The 22352-nt window shown below is 41.3% G+C and overlaps 2 protein-coding genes across 4 annotated transcripts; both read left to right on the top strand.

Annotated features, from left to right (window-relative positions):
• Positions 1–340: 340 nt before the first annotated feature.
• On the top strand, positions 341–4889 carry s1pr5b (sphingosine-1-phosphate receptor 5b). The gene is made up of 2 exons (XM_044189605.1): positions 341–580; positions 1997–4889. The coding sequence occupies exon 2, from the start codon at positions 2257–2259 to the stop codon at positions 3484–3486; it is 1230 nt and encodes a 409-aa protein (XP_044045540.1). The 5' UTR covers positions 341–580; positions 1997–2256; the 3' UTR covers positions 3487–4889.
• Positions 4890–7029: 2140 nt separating this feature from the next.
• On the top strand, positions 7030–21838 carry keap1b (kelch-like ECH-associated protein 1b). 3 transcript variants are annotated; one of them, XM_044189604.1, is made up of 7 exons: positions 7030–7139; positions 10403–11745; positions 12754–12999; positions 15345–16021; positions 17423–17628; positions 18028–18204; positions 19105–21838. In XM_044189604.1, exons 2-7 carry the CDS (start codon positions 11440–11442, stop codon positions 19368–19370), a joined length of 1878 nt encoding a protein of 625 aa, XP_044045539.1. In that variant the 5' UTR covers positions 7030–7139; positions 10403–11439; the 3' UTR covers positions 19371–21838. The 3 variants fall into 3 exon arrangements, with proteins under 3 accessions (XP_044045539.1, XP_044045537.1, XP_044045538.1); XM_044189602.1 differs by having other exon boundaries at positions 7063–7218; XM_044189603.1 differs by lacking the exon at positions 7030–7139 and adding an exon at positions 7143–7218 and having other exon boundaries at positions 10598–11745.
• Positions 21839–22352: the final 514 nt, after the last annotated feature.

The raw sequence follows: 22352 nt of genomic DNA, 5'->3' as shown, positions 1-22352 counted from the left end.
TTGAGGACCAGTTTGAGAAGAGGGCCGGTGTAAACAAAGTTAACTACTTTTCTCTTCCTGTCATCATGTTATCATTGTACGCAGAAGAGAAGAGTCTTAGATACCAGTTTATATCACCCATCTGTGTTAGCATGTAGATCGATGACACAATGTGAACTTTGAAATGTAAAGAAGTCTCACGGCTACAACTCTGGTGGCTGTGTAATGTGAGCCACTGACGGGCATCAATGAAATCCTAAATGTAATGATCGCTCCAGCTCCTCCTCATCTGTCAGTCATCAAGAACAGATTTTAAGAACGTTTATTGTGCAGCCAGGAGAATACACACAATGTCTGTGTTCATGTATGCAAGAGAGAGAGCGAGAGAGAGAGGAAGAGAGCGTGAATGTGAGGGGGAGAGAGAGTGTGGGTTAAGACCAACCCCCTTTTTAGCTGTTGCATGTTTCAACTAAGATCTTACTTCACTCCCTCTGCCTTGTCAGTTTGACTGTGAGTCACTTGGTGCTCTTTTTTGGATTCTCCTCACTGAAAAGCAGATAAAGGGTAACTTCAATAAGGGCAGCGCTCCAACAACTTCAAGGTAATTTTTTGTGTGATTTGTGTGATGTTATTATTGGCAAATTTGTTTTAGATCATTTTCACATGGTTGCATTTGTGTAGTGTTTGCACAGAACAGAATGTTAGGAGAAACATAATCATTAGCATTAGAGTTTTAAGGTTTGTTTGTGATTTGTGTTAACAGGGACAATTTTACTGTAATGTTTAAATTAATCTATGGCTTTATGACACCATTTACACCTGAGGAAAAGAACGGCCGCTGAAACTTTTGAACTAGATTTTACAGGAGATCGCACCATAAGTCATATATGGTATAAAAGTCACAAAAAAAGAAACTATCAGATTCTGACATTTAATTTTTTTTGTTTTGTTTAAAATGTAAGGCAGAATTTTTTGAAAGAAAAATCTTGCCATTATTCTAAACACAAATGCTGATGCTTGTATTTCTAACATACGTATTCTCTCAACCACATCTCATCGTGGATAATTGACACTGAGATACCGGTATTCATTCATTATCTCCATTCATATTTTTATCATCAATCCGTACTATTGAGGGACTCGACTCTCAGCTGTTCGAGCCAACATGGGCAAGTTATAATCATTCCCCAAATTCTTGGCAACAGATTGAATGGGTTAAAGTCTCCAGACCATTTGTTAAATGTTAACATATGACTCAAGAAGCGAGAAAAACATTCCCTCACACGACAGAGACTCAAAGGAATGCAACCCTAATCACCCCTGATTGTTTTCAACATTAAGAGTGTAAGCTAAAATAACTGAATCACAACCTTCAATGTATTTATGATTATAATTTGCAAACACCATAAACTCTGGACATGCTGTTTAAGTGTGTTTGCATGTGTGGGGCACTTCAAACACACCTCATCTATACTGTTAAAAGCAGCTGCATGTGTGCCAAATGAAGTGCACGTGTTCTGATGGTTCTTGTCGAACAACGTTGCGGTGACGGACGTACACTTTAAACTCATTTGGAAAGACTAAATGTTTGTCTGACATTAAAATGATCCCTCTGTCCTCTCGGCCTTTAGTATCACATTCTGCCCTGCAAACTGTTTTAGTGGACGTTATGAGGTCATGACTGTAGTTTATCTTTCATATCATCACAAATGGCACAGAAAAGTATACATTCAACTTATCTACCAACAATATACTTTACTGTATATGTCAGGGAAACACGTAGACGTTCTCAGTTTCAGTACTCAGACCACACTTTCATTGAATTTTGACTCATTGCATTTTATGTGGCTAAAGCGTGACTTAACTTCCTGAACCCCTTCAAAATGCATGAATGTTCACTTGCTTACTTTAATTTAAGTTTTCAAGTAAATCTTTAGGTATTATGGTTTCAGCTGTCAGTGGTTGTGCATCTTTTCTTTCCATCATTTCTCAGGCTTTTTTTCATGTCTTTCTGCAGCGTCTGGACCCTCTGACCAGGACAAACAGAGCTCAAGAGCTCCGTCTTCTGGCCAAAAAGAAAAAAATCTAGGGATTCTGGTGGACACTGTGTCAGCTTCATGTAATCCCTCCATTTATTGAAGGAGCTCAGACATTTCTTTGTGTATCTTTTTTGTACCGGGACATATTCTTCACAGCTCCTACTGCAAAAAGCATGTCAACAAAAATGACTTTATAGGCACTGACTGCAGGCAGAATAGAAGAAAAGCAGCATAAAGCATGGAGGCTTCAAGTTCTGCTCTTGCAGGGACCCCACCCTCTATGCCCACATTCCCCACCTCCCCTACTCCCTCCTCACTTGGCTACTTGCAGTTCTTCTGGGAGTACCAGAACAATTCTGTCCTTGTGGAGCATTACAACTACACCGGCAAGCTGCAGAAAGACCGCTACCGTGAAGGGCTCAAACCTGAGGGCATTGCGTTCCTGGTGGTGTGTCTCCTCATCGTCCTGGAGAACGCTGTGGTTCTCATTGCCATTTGGAAGAACAAGAACTTTCACCTGCCCATGTATTACCTGCTGGGAAACCTGACTCTGTCTGATCTGCTGGCTGGGATTACATATATGGCCAACATCATCATGTCCGGATCTAATACTTTGAAACTGACACCGTTGCTGTGGTTCCTCAGGGAGGGAGGGGTCTTCATCACTCTGGCTGCCTCTATAATTAGTCTGCTGGCCATTGCAATTGAACGCCATGTTACTATGGTGACTATGAGGCCATACCACGGGGCAAAGCGAGGACGGATGTTGGCACTGATTGGTGCAAGTTGGGCCCTGGCAGGGTTTTTGGGGGTCCTCCCTATTCTGGGATGGAACTGCATCCACAGACTGGACCAGTGTTCAACAGTCCTCCCGCTTTATGCCAAGAGCTACATCCTCTGCTGCGTATCTGTGTTCAGTGCAGTGCTCCTGGCCATTGTGGTCCTCTATGTCAGAGTCTTTCGCATTGTCCGCAGCAACATGCAGCGCCAGCGGCTGGGCCTGTCAGGCAGCATGAGGAAGGGCTTAGCGAGGAAGTCGGAGAAGTACATCGCCCTCCTCAAGACAGTCACCATTGTGCTAGGCGTCTTCATTGCTTGTTGGCTGCCCCTCTTCATCCTCCTCCTCCTGGATTTTTTCTGCCCCACCCACAGTTGTCGCCTGCTTTACAAGGCTGATTACTTCCTGGGAGTAGCCATGGTCAACTCGCTTCTCAACCCCATCATCTATACTCTGACCAGTAAGGACATGAGGAGAGCCATTCTGAAGCTGCTCTGTCGGCCATGTCTGATGACCAGAGATGGACAGGTGAAGAAGATTGGGATGCCATTCCTGGAGTGCAGTTTCAGTAAAACTGAGGTGGCATCCCAGAAGTTAGAGGGGGGACTGGAGACGACCATTTCCTCTGGGAACGTAATCACCACTCCATCTCCTATTAAGGCCCTTTACCCCAAACTCTTCAAGTCATAAGGACTTCGACTGACTGATTGGACATGTAGCACATCTTCAATAGAGATGAAGCAGTTCTGGTATTCTAGCACAGCCAGAAACAAAAAGACATTTAGACAAATGTCTCACCTTGATAAGTCAGAAGTGGTGCAGCAGTATAACCACGTGAAAGAACTTCATTGTGAGATGGCTACAACACAAAATGCATAAGGACGCCACTGCAATGTGAAGCAAACAGACTCCTTAACTAATTTGCACTGAAATATCGCAATGAATGGAGAAGCAGCCTTCAATTTTCCTGTTGTTCTGTAGTTTGTGTCGAAGCCTGGAAGGAGACTTCTGTAAACCCAAAGACTCTCGTGATTGAAAAACTGTAAATGTAACGTTCTCTCCCAGACTTGCTGGGTCAGTGCTGAACTGTGGTTGGCTTTGCCCTTTTTTTACAGTTTCTTACTGAAGTGCCTTAAATACAGCACAAAGACTTCCAATATGTGCAGTGTGTAATCTGTGCATCTACAGACACCTGGATTTCGCCGGTTCGAAAGCCCATACTGTGCTAGATTTGCCCAGATAAATTTGTGCACCCCTACACGTATCTGTGTACGTGATGCAGGGAGAGTTACAGGGAGACAGAAAGATAACAGGAAAAAGAGATGTGGCACTCACGCTTAACAAACACAGCTCAGTCAAGAATGCTGAGGCGTAGTTGTGGGAGGTAGGCACAAAATTTTAATCCCCCACTGTTTTGAAATGACAGATGGTTAGAGAGAAAAGTTGTTGGGGTTGGTGTCCGATTTTTTTTTAAATGTCAGTCTGGCATCTGCAGGAAAACTGCTACTGCAACAAAAACAACAAAATGTCATCATTTGATGTGATCAACTGACAGATGTAACAAAAAAGGCCTTTTCCCATCATGACATGCTGATAGTTTAACTCTAAACCAAATCAGCTGCAATTGCATCACTTGTAAGTATAAGCCCAATAAATTGTTACTTCAAAGATTTATATTTCAACTTGCAAATAAAGTTTTAGATGTAATAAATCATTTTTAGGACAAGAATGTGCACTTGTAAACTAAATCATGCAGAATCAGTGCAATTATTCCAATACTTCTCTTCACTATCCATCATGTTAACAGAATATTTCCGGTTATAGCTTAAGGTACTGAATTTTCCTTATTGTGAAATGAGTTTGGCATCAGTCTTTTTATACAGATGTTTTTTTTAGTGCAGTCTTTCCCGACCTTAATTGATGAACGAGGCAGTGTGCTTTTCTTGTACTGTAATTCATGTAGTGAACTTTTTATATTTCTGAAGACTTTTCAAATCATCTGTATTGTAAATTATATCTATTTTGTAACAAGAAAAGTGTAGCAAACTTTACCTTTCTTTTCATAAAAGAAATAAAATGTTTTCTTAAATGATTCTAAAGAGTTTTTGGTTTATTTTCATTGCATGTGCCCTGTAACAGTACATTCATATAAGCATGTCTGTGTGTATTTCTTTTTGTGTAGCTGAGGTAGCATGACTGAAAGAACAGTTCTTGAAGAAGCACCACAGGAAGTCAGCCGCCTTGTCTCACATCTGGTAATGACATTGGCCTAGATACAGCGTTCTCCTACAAGCTCTGCATGTCTCAGGACGGCTCCAGCGCCACACAATGCACCTTTTATTCAAACACTGAACATTCGCTTTTTCTTTTTCCTTATTCTGTCAGCCTGTGGGTAAGATTGTCCATCACCTCACTCTGACCTGCTGTCCACGCTTGTCATGGCTGAAACAGAGAAAGATCATATGCGGCTGGCTTTAATGTTGTTGCCTGGGAGCTGAACCTTCTGTGGGCACGGCAAAAGTACTGGAATATGCCACTGTTTGTTCCTCTTACTCTAAACAGAAGTGAGACTAGGCAATCATTTTTTATTTGTCGAATAACATATTCGCAGTAATATATTTAGATACAAATGCAACCTTTTCACACCTCTCAGAGGAAATTGATTGCATGCATAGCAACTCTAAGCAACACATTGATTTGCTTCATGCACAGCAAAGTCTAGTGATATCCAAGTGGCAGCCTGACAGACTATATAGTTGTTTCACTTTTGATGTAACCCTCATAGACCCAAAGACATACTTATCTACAATAAAAGGTACCACATGGCACTGGGATACCTTTGATGTTGATTTGTATCGTTGCAGGTGTTCCTCCAGATGTCGGCTGTATCCACCAGCACTGTGTCTGCTGACAGAGGTCAACAAGTCAGGGGAATCCTTCCTGGCCCCCAATTTCCTTCATACAACAAACTGGAGAGGTAGATGTCATAAGTCATTTGTCGTGACTACCAAGGGCAGTCCCAACCACAGCCTTGTATTACAGATGTGCAGATGCATGCTGTACTGCTCCTTGCTCCAGCAGAGCTTTGGGGAAATGCAGAGAGGTAACATGTAGTTGATAAATAGAAAAGATGGTCAAGTATAATAAATAAAAATCAGTGCAGCTTTAATTTCAGATGCATGAGGAGCAGACAGACATAATGACGCTTGTCTAGGAGTGTCCATTTGGTGCCCCAAGGCTAACCTCACCTAATTCCTGTGACTGGAACTGTACACAGAGGGAGGGCAGAGTCATTGCTCAGCTGGGGAATTATTGGTGAAGGCTGATTCAAGGCTTGTCACATCACATCAAGGATTTTTCATGACTGTTGATACTTCTTCGTCAATGTCGGTGACCCTGAGGGAGCAGAGATTTAATCTCAGCATGAAATATTTGGTTTGATCAGCTGTGAATTCTGGCTATGGGGCTCAACAAAGCTTAAATATTTTTGCACTATATAATTACTGCAGCTCATTTCCACATGATTAAAACTCATTTGACAACATGTAATGCGCAGTATTTTGAGTTAGTGACTCTAAGTTTGTCTTTGCAGTGTCACAGTTGGCTTTTGGTGCCACCTTGTGGCTGTAAGCCAGAACAGAGGACACTGTTTACTGTGTTGATCTGAATTACGTATTTTACAAGAGAGGGAAAACTTACTGGCGTGTCAGCATCCGCCTGGAGCAAGTTTATTTCTCTCATGCTACTGTGTACTGTATGAGTCACTCACAAACATTTAGGCTATTTGGGAGAAGGAAACTTGACAAGCAAGGTGAGCTAAGCATATAAATGAGGAAGCAATTTGGGTTATGGGGTAATTAGGGGACATTATAGCCAGGTCTCTTGAGCACCATTATTTTCATTTCACATCATTGAACAATAACATTTTAGTAATGTCCTGTTGGAATTTCAAAATTCAGTCACACTACTTTAAAGTGATGTTACTGAATTTACTTAACGTGTTTTCCTTTATAGCCTGCTTGTACTGAGATTTACATTAACTTACCATAACGGAATATCATTTTCAACTTGTTACAAAGTGAAACACATACAAGTTTATCATGTAGATGGTAGCTATTTATATTATTTGTGACAGATTTGATTGACGTTAACGCTACATTTTAGGCACGCCTGCCAACAATTGGCCTTGCTTTTCCTTCACTTTGAGAACTCCTTCTCAATAAAAGCCCCCACCCTCGGGACGTATTTCACTTCCATTACGCGTCAACGGAGGCCGGTCCAGCGCTGTGGAGGCGGACTCTTATTGTGAAAGCGAGAGGAGCCGGGTACAATGCTTAGTCACGGTGAGTTACAGCTTTCCCCCCTCCTTCCTATGTGGCTCACAGCTCGGCAGACCGCGATGGAGGAATTGAACTAGACTACGTGAGTTTCTTTTATTACAGATTTAAGCTATCAGTATTGATTAATAGGAACTGAAATGTGGGTATAATATTTGAAGGCGAGGAGCTGGCTAGCAGTAGGGATATGTTTCGATACCGCTTTGTTAGCATTTTTGTGCTCGTATCGGCTCGCAGCCGTTACGCTACTGTCTATTATTAGGAGCCTATTTTGTTGTCAGCTCTATTTCCGAAACGTTTAACTTGTTATTTGCGCTGTCTCCGGCTGTTTGTCGTGGATACGTTGAGTTCCCTTTCGTCGCAAACCAAACAGAGGATGTCATCGATTCGGCTTCACCTCTGTTTACCCTTATTTTCGGCTCATGCCAGCTCTCTGGATTATTTTGATCAAAACAAGCGCAGAAACGATCAACGTTAGTGATGGGACCGGAGGGGAAACGGTGCTTTGTGTGAAAGCTGTTAATGTTTGGGAGATGGCGCGGGAATCTTATTCCATCTGGGTTTATGTAAGGACTGGCTTCACTTCTGGGTCATGTTTTGATACAGCCAGTCGCACTGTTTGCTCGGTGAAGAGTTCAGGATGAGTCACCGAGAAAAAGCTCCTGCCAAAATGCCTTTGAAGCACGTTACACACCCGTGTTTGTTTTTAACTCTGATCAAACTGTTCAACTTGTAAATGTGAATCACTGGGGTTATTGCGCAAGCCCTACTGAATGACATCCAAGGATTGCAGGCCTGAACTGAACTGTGGTTCCCAAACTGGGAACTGCAGGGTCTAGCAGGGGTCCTTGAAGGTGGTACAGAGAGTCCCCAAGTAGGCTACTGAGGAGTAGTTAAATGTAGCATCCCTCAACTGGGAGAAACTGCATGAGGATGTACCCGCTGATGTTACCACTTAATGCATTTCATCTAAATTTGTATCAAGTTTAGAGCAACTAAGGATTATTAGCCGTTTGTAGAGCTGAAACAATTAATCAATTAGTTGACTGATTTAAAAAAACTAACTTTTAACTATGTCAAATAATCACTTATGTTTCAAGTAATTTCTTTCTTGCTTTTCAGCTGCAGCGAGTTTTGGACTGTTGGTCAGACAAAACAAAACATCTGAAGATGTCACCTTGGACTTAAATAATCTGCAGATAAATCGATAATGAGAATTATCATTGGTTTCAGCCATAAGTTACTTGTTTGGTTTATGAAATGCCAGAATTTACAAATTCACAGAGCTCAAGGTGATGCCTTCAGATAGCTTATTTTGGCCAAAAAATAATGTCAGATAGTCAATTTACTATCATAAGACAAAGAAAAGCAGCAAATCTTCAAAATTTGAGAAGCTGAAACCAGCAAATTTTGGACATTTTTGCCTGGAAAGTGATTTTAATGAACCGTTTACCAAAATAGACATATTTTCTGTCTGTCGATACATCGACTAATCATGTCAACTCCAATGTGGTTATATTCGGCAACAAACATCTTCTCCTTTGGGGTAGATTTGGACCCAACTATACTAGCCTGTGCTGCAAAGCTTGCTTGTTCAACTTGGCATTAAAAAAGGGAACAGCTGCTCTTGTTTCTAAAGAGAATCAGCCTTTAATAAGCCTTTAACTGCTACTGTATACTGTATATTAATTACATGAATGATCAGAGATATGCATCAGGTACAAACGTGGACTCGGTGAGCCTTTTTGTCCGTGAGCAGCTTCTGTCTGCCATGGAGAGCGAGCGAGTTGAGCAGTGTGTTCTCCTGTGAAACTTTTTTACCCAGAAAACCTCAGCAGTAAAGCAGCGTGTTTCATATTGCAGTGGATTAACTGCTGGCTGACTGCCTTTATGACGAGCTCCACGATGGCCACTGACGCGTCACCATCCGTTGATAAAATAAAAATGCCCAGTCATAAGAAATGTTTTGTTTGCTTCATCTTAACTGATTAAAGAGCAGGACATAATAACCTACTATTGGAAGCAGCAAGGCCACATAAACTGGCCAGTGCGCTGAGTACCCTTATCACCACTTTGTGTAATGATTACTGTGTGTGTGCGTGCATGTGCACAACTTATGGGTGCTTTGTTATATAACTCTGAACACTCACATTGTTGCTGAGTAACTCTTCCTGATCAGAGAACACCAGACAGACAATTAGTGAGAGCTCTTTGTACTGCGACACTGCTACAGTTCATGTTCTGAAAATAAGAAGTTAGAGTGACAGAAAAGAGAGGCATTATTTTTGTAGCATCCCTCTAAGTCATTTTAATTGTGTGCAGCAGAGCAAGTGTTCCTCTCCACGGGCCTGAGCCCACATATTCCCAAAAGAGTATTAATTTCCAAATCAGTCTGCATAGCTATCTCCTGCTTGTTTTACCATCAACTGCAGTGGATTTCCTGAGATTTCTTAAAGAAAAAGTAGCCCTTGATTCTGATTGAAAGATGGTGGGTTTTTAAGCTAAATTGTGTTGAAAAGCTTGTGTGCACACGTTTGTGTGTGTTGTCAGTAAGAATCAGTAAGAGTGTGCTTGGATTTTGTTGGCTGTTGCACATACCGTTCCCTCTGTTCCAGCCCTCTGGTCACAGGACAGAGTAAAATCACTGTCATGCTGAGTGCTGAAGCTCAATTCAAGCCTAATTTAAGTCACTCCATCGCCCTTAAAAACGGACATTGCTCCCTCGCTAGTCCTTACGCACGCGCTTGCATTTACATATTTATTTGTCCATTTTTGCTAATTTTGGAAGTGGTGCAATGCTTATAAATTAGTTCTCAGGTTTAGATGTGGAAGTAACACGGTGAGATTGAATCTTATCAGACACACCTACCAAAAATCAAATTGTTTTGGTTTTTTTAAATGAGCTATTTATGGTGACTAAAAGTAGCATACTCATCATGAAAAGGAGGAAACCTTGACCCCACTGAACTGCTCCAGGAAGAGTGCCACGGGTATAAAAGGCATGATGACAGATAGAAAACAGCGACACTTTGTGTAGATAAACTTCTGCTGTGTAAGTTGATAGATAGCCACTGGTGCTGAACCACTTATTGCCTAAGACAATGTATGTGTCAGCTTTTAGCAGACAGGTGCATCGATGTGTACGCAGATTTAAACAGTGGCAGGATTTATAAACTATATGTTATAAATTGTTTGAGTGGTTTTAGTAAAGTATGTGACCACTGTACATGCATACAAGCTCACTGTCTCTCTCCCTCTTTTTTTCCCAGCTGTCAGCTGAGCCAACAGCTTCCTAGTAAACACAAGGGTGCAAACAAATTCCTTAGCGGGGCAACCTCGAGGAAGGCGTCTCCAGAGAAAGCAACTGAACCCACCCCCACCCCCCATTCCCAAGGGCTCCAAGTTACGCTTATGACACTTTTGGCACTCGACCCTGTTTTTATTTTTATTTTTTTTCCTTTCAGAGTCGACAAGCCTTCTACTGCCTCATCTACTGTATCTGACTCTGCAGCTCTCAGCAGAAGCCCTCTGAAAGGAGCTTTAATTATTACCTCTCTAAAAGGAAGCAGTAAATCAGACCCCCCCCCTCCTTTTGCAAACAATATGCAAGACTGACCTGCCCCAGTGGTGAATCTTGCAGGCATTTAGGTTAATCTTCAAATATGTTTATTTTTTGCTTTGGGCATATCTGATAAATTGCTTTATTTGAGACATTTGCGCACTTTAGATAAGTTTGGTGATAAGCAACTCTATAAAGATGATTCCCTCGACAAGAGACAGGCTATTTTCTATGTCATAGCTGATTGACAAGTTTCTGTAGAGTGGAAAGAAAAACACTTGTGTTTTGACAACACAAACAGTTGAACTGAGATTCCTTTGAGCCTTGTACTTGTTCAGTTTGTACTGTCAAAAACATTCCCTCGGACAAAGCCACAAGAATCCTGAACTCAAGAAATTTTGATTATGTTGGAACTGCAACATGTAAAAGTGCAACCAGCCATGACTGGCAGCTCACATTGAAGTCTCTAGTAATGCCATAATGAGCAGTATGGCTGGACTCAAGTACTGAACAGAGCAAGGAAATCCTCATGTCCACATAAATCAGACTTAAACGTGAACTCCCACACAAACAAAAAAATCAGGCATACCCAGGAGAGCCTGGCGCTTTCTGTTAAGCCGTCTTCCCAGTTTCAGTTCATACTCTTCTTTTATTTTACCCATGCCTGCACCTGGTGCAAGGATGCCCCATAACGCTGCCCGCTGTTCTTGAGAAAGAGGGAGTAAGGAGGAGGAGAACGGGTAGGAAATGACAGAGTGCATGACAGAATGCAAAGCGCTGGTGACTCCGTCCACGCGCAACGGCCACCGCGTCTTCAGCTACACACTAGAGAGCCACACGGCAGCCGCCTTCGCCATCATGAACGAGCTACGTCTGGAACGTCAGCTGTGCGACGTCACGCTGCGCGTGCGCTACAAAGACCTGGAGGCGGTGGACTTTGTGGCTCACAAGGTGGTGTTGGCTTCCTCGTCCCCGGTCTTCAGGGCCATGTTCACCAACGGCCTGAAAGAGTGCGGTATGGAGTTGGTGCCCATCGAGGGGATCCATCCCAGGGTGAGTCAGATCTCCTCTTTTCTGGACAGAATTTATTTTGACATACCGTTCCACTCACAGACCGCTGAACATGATTCAGGGTCCCATCACAGTAAAGGTGATTGGAGTTATGACCTTCTTAAAGGTGTTAGGTGTAACAGTTTAATACCAATAAATCATTGCACATATTTTGAGACATCAGAATAATGACCATTAAAAGATCAGACAATTGCTTTTTTACACTAGCTTGTATCGGCACAATATCTACTATATTGCTTTGTTTTCCAGCACAAAACAGGATTGTTTGCAGCACTAAACAGGAATATAACAACTATTCTTGTAGCATAAACCAGTGTTTAAGTTAAACATTGCAGTGTCAACCTTACAACAAGAAGGAGTGGGTTTTATGGGAAATGTCCTAATTCCAAAAACATTTGAATTATCATAGTTGTTGGGTGTGCGATCAAGGTTTTTAACTGTTTTGAATGTAGTCTCCCTTCCTGATTATACCTCAGTATAATTATTAAAAATTGACAATTATATCAGTAGTATGTAGTAATTTGCAAAAACTGATCACAAAAACTTATATCAGTGAAATTCTGCATGAATATAATAATATAATGTTACAGTGGAGATGCATTTGTTGTTGCACTTTTGAAAATTAAGATCTTGCCATTGAAGTATACACAGTGAAAAGAACAGTAAAACTTGGCTGAGTACACTTAGTTTGTCCTCTTTTACCCTGGGTGTTTACTAAGCTCATGTAGATAATACACACATGGACGCAGTATCTCTTGTTAGCTAACGAGATGTCAATCTGACTGTCCTTCCGGAGAGAAATTAATAGGCACACACATAAATAGAACCAGAGCCTTATTTTTCCTCCTTTCTCTCTCCCGTTACCTTTCTCTTTGTGCACTGTTCTGCCTTATCCCACCCTTCTCCCCCAACCCTATCCCTCTACACCCCGTCCCTCTCCCTCTTCTCTACGTCAACCTTTCCCCTATTCGTTCTTTCTCACTGATTCAGGTTATGGACCGACTGATAGAGTTTGCCTACACAGCCAGCATCTCTGTCGGAGAGAAGTGTGTGATTCACGTGATGAACGGCGCCGTCATGTATCAGATAGACAGCGTGGTCAAGGCCTGCTGTGATTTCCTCGTCCAGCAGCTCGATCCCAGCAACGCCATTGGCATCGCCAACTTTGCCGAGCAGATTGGTTGCACGGAGCTCCACCAGAAGGCCCGCGAATACATCTACATGAACTTCAGCCAGGTGAAGCTTAAGCAGAATTTCTAATGAATGCTCCACTCTTTTGTCTGTAATCATAAACTTGTTTTTTGTTTTTTGGTTTAAGATTATTTTTTTAATCGATTTTTAATGTAATGATTATTTCTTCGATTTAGTCGATTAATCTAATGACAAATTTATCGATTTATTCTAAAGATTAGCTTTTTATTACTTGATTAATATAACTATGAATTTACCCAAATAAATATTTAAGAACTTGTCTCTTTAATATTTCAATAATTTATTCAATCAATTACTCTTAAAAACAAATGTAACAAGAAACAAAGTATGTACTGCAGGGCATTATTCTGCAACAAAAACATATTTGTCTATAGAAAATATTATAATATTTGAAAGAATACATTAATATATTACCCTATTTCTAATTCATATGTTACCATTTTAATTCTACTTAATTCTCCACCTTATTTTAGTGTTTACTCAGAACCTACTTTAATCTGCTCATCTTGCTTTTCCTGCCAGTTCTCTTTTCCCCACACACGCACACACCTACACCTCTGGTATCTGCACACACACCGGCTTGCCTCGCCTGCCTCTTTCTGTTTCACTTTCTCCCTGTATGTGTTGACTTTCTAAGTCAGCACTATGTTTTATAAAGTCGCCCAAAAAACACAGCCCCCGTTTTGGACTTTTTCACCCGCGATTCCGTTCTCACAGCAGCAGGTGAGCCGCGTGCGGAGGAGGCTTGATGTTAATGACATCACCTGTCGAAACGATCAAAACCAATGTGGTACTGAATGACATTTCCGCCAACAGGTGCACTTACAAGCTTTTGCAAAACAACGGCATAAGGCCTACATAAACAGGACAGTCGCACATGCTCTGACAGAGCAGTAGTCAGTAGAGCGCACGGGAGAAGTAGAGGGAGGGGAGATTGTGGGCGAGGTATGCATGCTGCAGCTTGTTCTCCGGGGTGATCCATGCTTTTACCGAGTGGGTTCACACGATATGCAAATAAGTATTTCCGTAATCGATTACGTCGATGAATCGTCCCAGGACCCAGTCTCAACCATTAGACTACCAGGATGCCCCATACACTATGTATTGAAAGGACTGGAGTCACAAGCATAAGATGAAACTTATCTTACTTACTGATCTGATCTGTCAGGCTGTGCCAGGTGCTATGTAATTGTTACTTAGCTTAAAATGAGTTGTCTATGAATTTTAATGGTACCATTTAGTGGCTAAAAAAATTATTTGGTCCACTTAATTTGAGGGCAGTGACATGCTCATTTCAAAAGATTTCAAAATGTATATTAAATATTATAACACTTATATATCTTATAGATGTATCTGCACACCTCATAACTGAAAAAAGAAACTGAGCTTTCTTATTTATAGTCATTTTTGTACAAGGGGATTTTGTGTGTAAACGTGTTTCGTGGTGCGAGTAAATGCTGTTTCACTTGTTCCATTGTGGTTTCTGCTGGTTGACTTTTCCGCTTCAGACCTGCGAACAACTGGCCCGTGCCCTTGTGCGATGATTGGCAACAATGCAAGCTATGAGTCATGATGTGGGTTTACCTGTGGTTGGAGCATACAAAAGATTAACAGTACAACGCATCACAAAAGAAATGAAACAACACTCAATATTGATCCCTGATAAGCTGATAAGAATAGACAGGGCAGAGGCAGGTTAGGCAGCTCACTGAGTCACAGGTGTGTCATGTGGTATCTATCAGTGGTTTAGTCTTTCACAAATTTTGTGCTTTTCTTGACAAAAAAAACAAGTGAATAAATTGAGGTCTTTCCATCCAGAAATTAAGGGAAACGTAAATAAAAAGAGGATTTTTCTAAAACAAGTTTGTATTTCTCAAAATAAAAACTACAAATAGTGTAATGTTTGATTACATACATGCCTCTATGAATTTGGTTTAAAATGTACTGGAAGGCAGGAAGTCAGATTTCCTGGGTGTTAAGTCTGTGTGCTAGTCTAAATAAGCCTTATCTTGTTACTGTATTGTCTCCCAAATAATCTCGATGTTTGACATTGACTTACAGACCAAATTATCAATCGATTAATTGAAAAAACAATCGTCATATTAATTGATGATAAAAATAATCCTTAGTTGGTACAACTAAGGATTAATTGATGATAAAAATAATCCTTAGTTGGTACAACTAAGGATTATTTTTGAATTGTAATTTGCTTTCCTCGACATAGTTGTTTGAATTCCGCTTTTTAATATTTTGACACTTAAGTATATATTTCTTTGGATTCCTTCTCTATAGTTAATTGATCAGCGCTCAGACTTTGTATTATAAAAAGGTCTTAAGGTCTAAGTTTTTGTCCTTACTCGTGTTCTTAGGTGGCAACCCAGGAGGAGTTCTTCAACTTGTCCCACTGCCAGCTGGTCACCCTCATCAGCCGCGATGAGCTCAATGTGCGCTGTGAGTCTGAAGTCTTCCAGGCATGTGTGGCCTGGGTGCGCTACGACCGGGAGAACCGGCGACCGTACGTCCAGGCCTTACTCCAGGCTGTCCGTTGCCATTCCCTCACCCCCAACTTCCTGCAGGCCCAGCTCCAGTCTCTGGACTGGGACCCCCAGTGCAAAGACTACCTGGCCCAGATCTTCCAGGACCTCACCCTCCACAAACCCACAAAAGTCATTTCTTGCCGAACACCCAAGGTGCCACAGCTCATCTACACAGCAGGGGGATATTTTCGGCAGTCGCTCAGCTACCTTGAGGCATATAACCCCTGTACAGGAGCCTGGCTGAGGCTAGCTGACCTGCAGGTACCCCGCAGTGGTCTAGCAGCCTGTGTGATCAGTGGGCTTTTCTACGCTGTTGGTGGAAGAAACAACGCACCTGATGGCAACATGGACTCAAATGCTTTGGACTGCTACAATCCCATGAACAACTGCTGGCTGCCGTGCGCACCAATGAGCGTACCCAGAAACCGAATCGGAGTCGGTGTCATCGATGGCATGATATACGCGGTTGGTGGATCACATGGGTGCATTCATCACAATAGTGTTGAAAGGTAAGCAAAAGGAGCTTTTAATAGAAGAGGCTGTTTTTATTTTATATTTTTTGTTATCTTCAACAATTCCCCTAAATTTATTCTGCTAACAAGTAAAGTCAGCCTGATTTATTGATGATAATAAAAATATATAACACCAGCCTGATACTTTAACTAGCAACAGGAACTACTTCCAGTGTGCTGCAGGTGTGCTCTGATTTGTGCCAGGTGGTTTTTAAAAGCCCATTGAATTGAGATTATGGGACTGTCTATATGTCTGTTTCTGTGGTTTGGCTCAGTGTATTGATTCAGTAATACATAACAGTGAGATATGTGACTAAAGTCCAGCAAAGGACATTTATAATAAAGGCTTATACTCTGGTCTGTTTATTGTATTTAGTCAATGAGTGCCCTAAGAGCAGGAATCTTGTAACTTCCTGGAAATTAATTGGTATGTTCCACTTCCTGTAATATATTTTAGTTCACACAAAGCTTCAATGAGGAAGCTTTAGTCTACAGGGGGGAAAAAATTGTTATAAAACTGTAAATGCTGTGATGGCTAAAGATAGATTAGCAAAGTTTTCATTGTTTTTCTCACCCTCTGAGTGTTCCAGCTCAACTTGTCTTACTTACTATATTCAAAAGAAAACCTTGGGTGAACTACCCACCCTCCTTCACACCTTTTTTATAATTCACACCTGGAAAATGGTATTTTTTGTTTGTTCTGCTTGTCCTCGACAGTGAGCCAGCAACAACATACATTTTAATAGATAATAAAAGGGTGGAGGATGTTAAGCACCAAGCCCATCAACGAGTCCCACCAACGAGTGTTTAATGTATTTGTCCTGCTGTTTAGGCATGACTCAAACCCAGACAGGGACATGTGGCACAATACTTAACCTGACGGGTTGTCTGTAATACAGTGAATTATGTAAAGAGTCATAATTCACAGCTTTGGTCCTCAAACTGTAGAATCAGAGAATACAGATGCTGAAAATGGACCCAAATGGATCTGTGTAACAAAGACACGAGGTTCAGTTTCCTCTGGTTTGGTTGTGCATTCCAGCAAATAAAATTAGCCATGTTTGCGGTTGGGTTCTCGTACTTGTTGCTGTACTAGCAACACCTACTTGTTGGTTGGGTGCCTACACAGAGAGGGATGAAACTGGGGGATGAACCTCCCTTGTTTTACACCTTCTCGGTGAAGTTCATCAGTGGCAGGTGAAAAGAGGCAGTTGGCGACACCATGTGTCACAAAGGAAGCATGTTTCAGTCTGCATCCCTCACTGGGCCGGTAGTGACACAGGTTAACAGTGCATAGGGAATTTTGTTTTCCACATTCAAAGAAAATCAGGAAATAAATCCTGGAAATAGAGAATAATACCAATAAAACAAATCAATGTGTTTTTTTCTGCTCTGTAGGTATGATCCAGAAAGGGACCAGTGGCAGCTGGTAGCCCCCATGTTGACACGGCGTATTGGTGTGGGTGTTGCAGTCATCAACCGGCTGCTTTACGCTGTGGGGGGGTTCGACGGGGCCAACCGGCTCAGCTCCTGTGAGTGTTACAACCCTGAGAGGGACGAGTGGAAGACCATGGCCCCCATGAACACTGTGCGCTCCGGAGCTGGTGAGAAAGAAATAGAAAGCTGCTTTCCAAGCTAACTTGCCAGCTTGGAAAGTTGCTCAAGCTTCATCCATGATTTTTTATTTTTTATTTTTTTTTAATATATGCGCATATTTTTTTCATCTGCTTCAACAGGCCCTCTGATTTGTGCTATTGAGATCAAAAGAGGAATTTCATACAGAGTGTATTTACACATCCTCCAGAATATCTGTGTAAATGACTACAGGCTAGTGCGCCAATATAGCAGTGCAGAGATTCACTTATTTTAAACTTTGTCAAATACATAAACTCACCAGGAGTTTTGCAAACTCTGGTGTATATTGCAGGATTTTCTACTGTGTGCCCAGAGCCAGATAAAGTAATCCAACATTTAAATAAACTAACCTTTTAACCTTTTTTTAGGTGTGTGCTCACTGGGGAATCACATCTTTGTGATGGGCGGCTACGATGGCACCAACCAGCTGAACACAGTGGAGCGCTATGATGTGGAAACTGATACGTGGAGCTTTGCTGCCTCCATGAGGCACCGGCGCAGTGCTCTGGGAGTCACTGCATTACATGGACGCGTCTATGTAATGGGTGAGTAGTAGTATAACTGGCAACTACCTACTGAGAGTAAAAGCACGTAGTGTATACATTACACTGTAGTTACTGTGTAGTTTTCCCGTCAAGCCTGTTTTATTTCATTTACAATCAGGGCCACTGACACAAATTTCTATGTATGTGCTGCAGGCACATTTTAGTTTTATAAACTGACCACATTTGCTTTGTGTGTATGGATGGATGGATAGATAGATAGATAGATAGATAGATAGATAGATAGATAGATAGATATCTATCTATCTATGTTGATCTATGTATTGTCAAATTAAATCATGAGCTGATAGCTTTGTGACGAAAAACATGAATCACAATTTGATTCCATTTACGCATCCCTGTAAGATGTGCAGAGAGTCAGCATGAACAATGCCAGTGCTGGTTTTACACAGGTCTGTGGGAGTACTACTGCATATGTGGAAAAGTTGTATAAAGCGTTTTGTGGCTCCAGAGGGAGCTGCGTGATGTCACTTGAGTCAGCGTGGTTGGGGCTGAAGCCTACAAGATTTTAAAATGAAACATATCTGCGGGTGTGGAGTAGAAAGAAGTGAGCTTACCAGACCTCTGTAGGCCGCTCCTCATCCCTGCTGGAAGCTAGCAGCTCGAGGCTACATTAGCCGCTACTAGCATAACACACCGGAATCTCTGTCGACAGTTGAATTGTATTGTGGGTAATGTAGGCACCAGGTTTTGACAAGGAAGACAAATACATGAAATAAAAGATATCATCTCTGGTTCTTCTGCATAAATTTTGATCCTTTTTTCTAACTGTCCATCATAAGTCCGACAACGTTATAGAAGTGCGATGCTAAATCGGTAGAGTACTCTTTGAATTGAACAAAACTATATTAAAAAAGTAAAATGTCAATGTTACGTTTACAGGAGGTTACGATGGCAACACTTTCCTTGACAGTGTGGAGTGTTACGACCCAGAGAAGGACACCTGGTCGGAAGTGACACACATGACATCAGGGCGGAGCGGCGTGGGTGTGGCCGTTACCATGGAGCCGTGCCAGAAAGAACTGCCACAATGTCAGAAGTGTGAGAGAGAGAACGGTGCTGCGTCCCCAACCTATCAGTCCGCCAACTCCGGATATAGCTCTCACCACAATCAGCGGCACGGCGGGCCCTTCGGCAAAGCCGTATGAGACTCATCGCTAGACCCTGTCACACATGCACATACACAGACGAGTGCCCCAAAACTCCACTTTGTCTTCCCAAATCAAAATAAAGACCCTCACAGCTGATTAAAGACAGAGGTGAGCAGAAACACCATGTGCTTCCTCACTGATTCTAGAGCTCACACTTGATATGAATTTTAAAAAACAGAATCAGGAAAACTTTATTTTAACAGTGCAGTGTTGATACTCCTCTATAAGGTGACTAAAAAAGTAATTTGAGTATCCGCATTGGACTTTCCAAATCAAGTACGACCCCAGAATCCTACAGTCCAGTTTTCAAGACCTGAAATTTGATTAATTTGTTTGTGGTTAATTGTGTTCCACCAAATCTGAGAGACCTCAGTCCGTCTGTGTGTTCAGATCTTATATTTGAAGTGCTCAGTCGGACCATCATCTCCCAGGTTTGAGCCATGGGAGGAAAGGGCTGCATACTAAAAAGGGCCATTTACTGGCTCAAAGAGTTATCAGGGGCTCTTTATACTTCAAGAGCAACCCATGCAAAAGTTTAATCTGGGGAGGGGGGAATTCAAATGATCCCATTCTGTAAAAATGGTAGTAAAAAAGTAGCATTTGTCGGCATAGGCAGTAGAGTTCAAAGTGCCATTTTAATGCCTGTGGGCATTACTGACATCAGTATATTGTCTTGAGGGGTTTTGATGGAAAGGCATAGACAGAGTCACTGTGTGGTGTGTAGAAATTGGTAAAGTTAACCCAGACAGCCACAAGATGAAGCTTATACATGACGATGGGCCTCATGCAAGAACATTTTCTGTATTCTCATCCTAAACCTCTCTTTACTTTTTTTTCCTTCTACATGTCAGTTTCAGCAAACTCCCTTAACTGCACAAACTTGTTGTAAATTCCAGCCTGATGAACCTGTTAATGAGTAGGTGTGCATTTGTGGGATTTCATCATTTGCATAATAATCACACCCAAATTGCTATGGAAAGCTACTTGTTCTGCTCCGGGAGAATTTCACACTGTGGAGTTTCAAGTCCTGATGTTGGAAATCAGCAGACATAACAAATATAGCAATGTCTGTAGTCAAACATTTTAAAATATTACTATAGCTGCCAATGCTGTCATTACAGAGTAGTGCCATGACAGAAATAGGGAGTAAAAAGTAGTCCATGGCTGATATATGAGGCAGTGATCAAGAGAGCATGACACTTGGGGAGATGGACGAGAGAATATATTCCATTAAACAGAAAGTGATGTTACACTGTTGGGTGTTTATAATGGAGGGTGTTCACCTGGACAGTGACCTTCATAAAGACCCTGAGGCAGCTGTTGGAGTGTTTTTCAAGCAACTGCTGAATTGTATAAGTTGTCTCAAGAAAAAACACCATATTTAAACTACATATTCTTTCCAAATAAGGCATTTTAATTCTTCTAAGAAGTGTTTTCCCCCTGTAGAGAACAGCATCTGTACACGACTCATACAACCCCTGATTTTTGTTTGTACCTAAGAAAATTGATGATTGCCACAAATTCTATTAAATCACTCATGTGCCAACTTAAGATCGAATCTGTTAGGAAGAGTGGCTCTTTCATGAGGCCCAAAGTCTCAAATTCATGTCGGTACAAGAGAAGCGGGACCTTAAAGTAGCTGCATAGTAACAAATGTGTCATTCACTAATCGCTACTGGTAGGTTCATTAAATTACATTTTTGGAAAAGGTGGTATATTTATTGAGGGTTGCCTCCTGTAAGGCTATTGGAGAGACTGGTCCAGTATATTTGGTATGTGGAGTGCCAAGTGAATGAAGAAACAGGTTTTGTGTTTAGAGGAAAGGGAATACTGTAGCAACAACCACACAACTTCAAACATCTCACTGAATGTGTTTTCTAAAAACACTAATTACTGACACAATTAAGAACCTCCCCCTACAGATGACTTTTTTTTTTTTTTTTTTTTTTTGGTTTTCACCAGACCTCAGAAACAGAAGTGACCATGTTTGTGCATTAGTGTTCAGACATTGTATGCTAATGACAAAAACTTGCTTAAAGCAGTGTATTTGTAACAGCAGTTTAAGCTACAAAGGTTTTTAAGTGATGTTTTGTACATTGATATTCAAAGAAGTCTTGTACAGAATTTCAGAGATCACTTTTTTTATTTATTTGTTCAGATACTTTTGGTTTTCTCGTTCCTCTAAACTGACATCAGCTTTGTATTGAATTGGACTCTGGTGTTGTGTTTTTGAATAACTAGCATGCATTGTAACTGTAAGTAGGAATGGCTGTAATTTGTTAATGCTAATTTTGGATGTTTGTAAAAAAAAATTGCTTCACTTCGAAAGGGACTTTTTTTTTTCTATCCGTCAGTAGTTGGAATGGAAATTATAATATTTAAGGTCTGCTTTGTACATTTTTTTTCCCAGCAAAAAAATACCCTGTACAATAATACATTGTAAAGTAAAATATATGTTTATTGTACTGCTGTAGTCATGTAATGATTTGTTAGTTCTGATCTGTGGACACCTTTTGTTATTAATATTTAGCCCCTAACCACATGAATATCTGTTTTCATGTGAAGCTTCTAAAGTCATACATAAGTTTATGCAGGTTTTCAAAGCCGCATTGACCACCAGAGGGCACTACAGCTCTTTTATACTGAACAAAACCCTTACCTGTTCACTGTATCATCATATTTAACATGAACAAGTCAGTGTTACCAATGTAGGTTTCACTATAGATGCCAATAGGCTAAGTCACATTTTTCTTTAGTTTTTATTCTGTCTTCCAGTCAGTCTAAACCTGTGGCAAGTGTGCCATTAGTCGACCACCCATGATTGATGCCAACACATCTCATTTCCTTGCTAAACCTGGCAGGTGGAGATAGACCATTATTATATTATCCAAGAGGAAAACTTCCCTGATTATGTGGGCTTACAAGAGGATCAAGACATAATCCTGTCAAACATAGAAAGACCACAGCGGCGCTCAATAA

The sequence above is a fragment of the Siniperca chuatsi genome, linkage group LG3 (assembly GCF_020085105.1).
Source record: "Siniperca chuatsi isolate FFG_IHB_CAS linkage group LG3, ASM2008510v1, whole genome shotgun sequence".
NCBI classification, from domain to species: domain Eukaryota; kingdom Metazoa; phylum Chordata; class Actinopteri; order Centrarchiformes; family Sinipercidae; genus Siniperca; species Siniperca chuatsi.
Note: the sequence above shows the minus strand (reverse complement) of the source record. Positions and strands in the feature narration are given on the sequence as shown.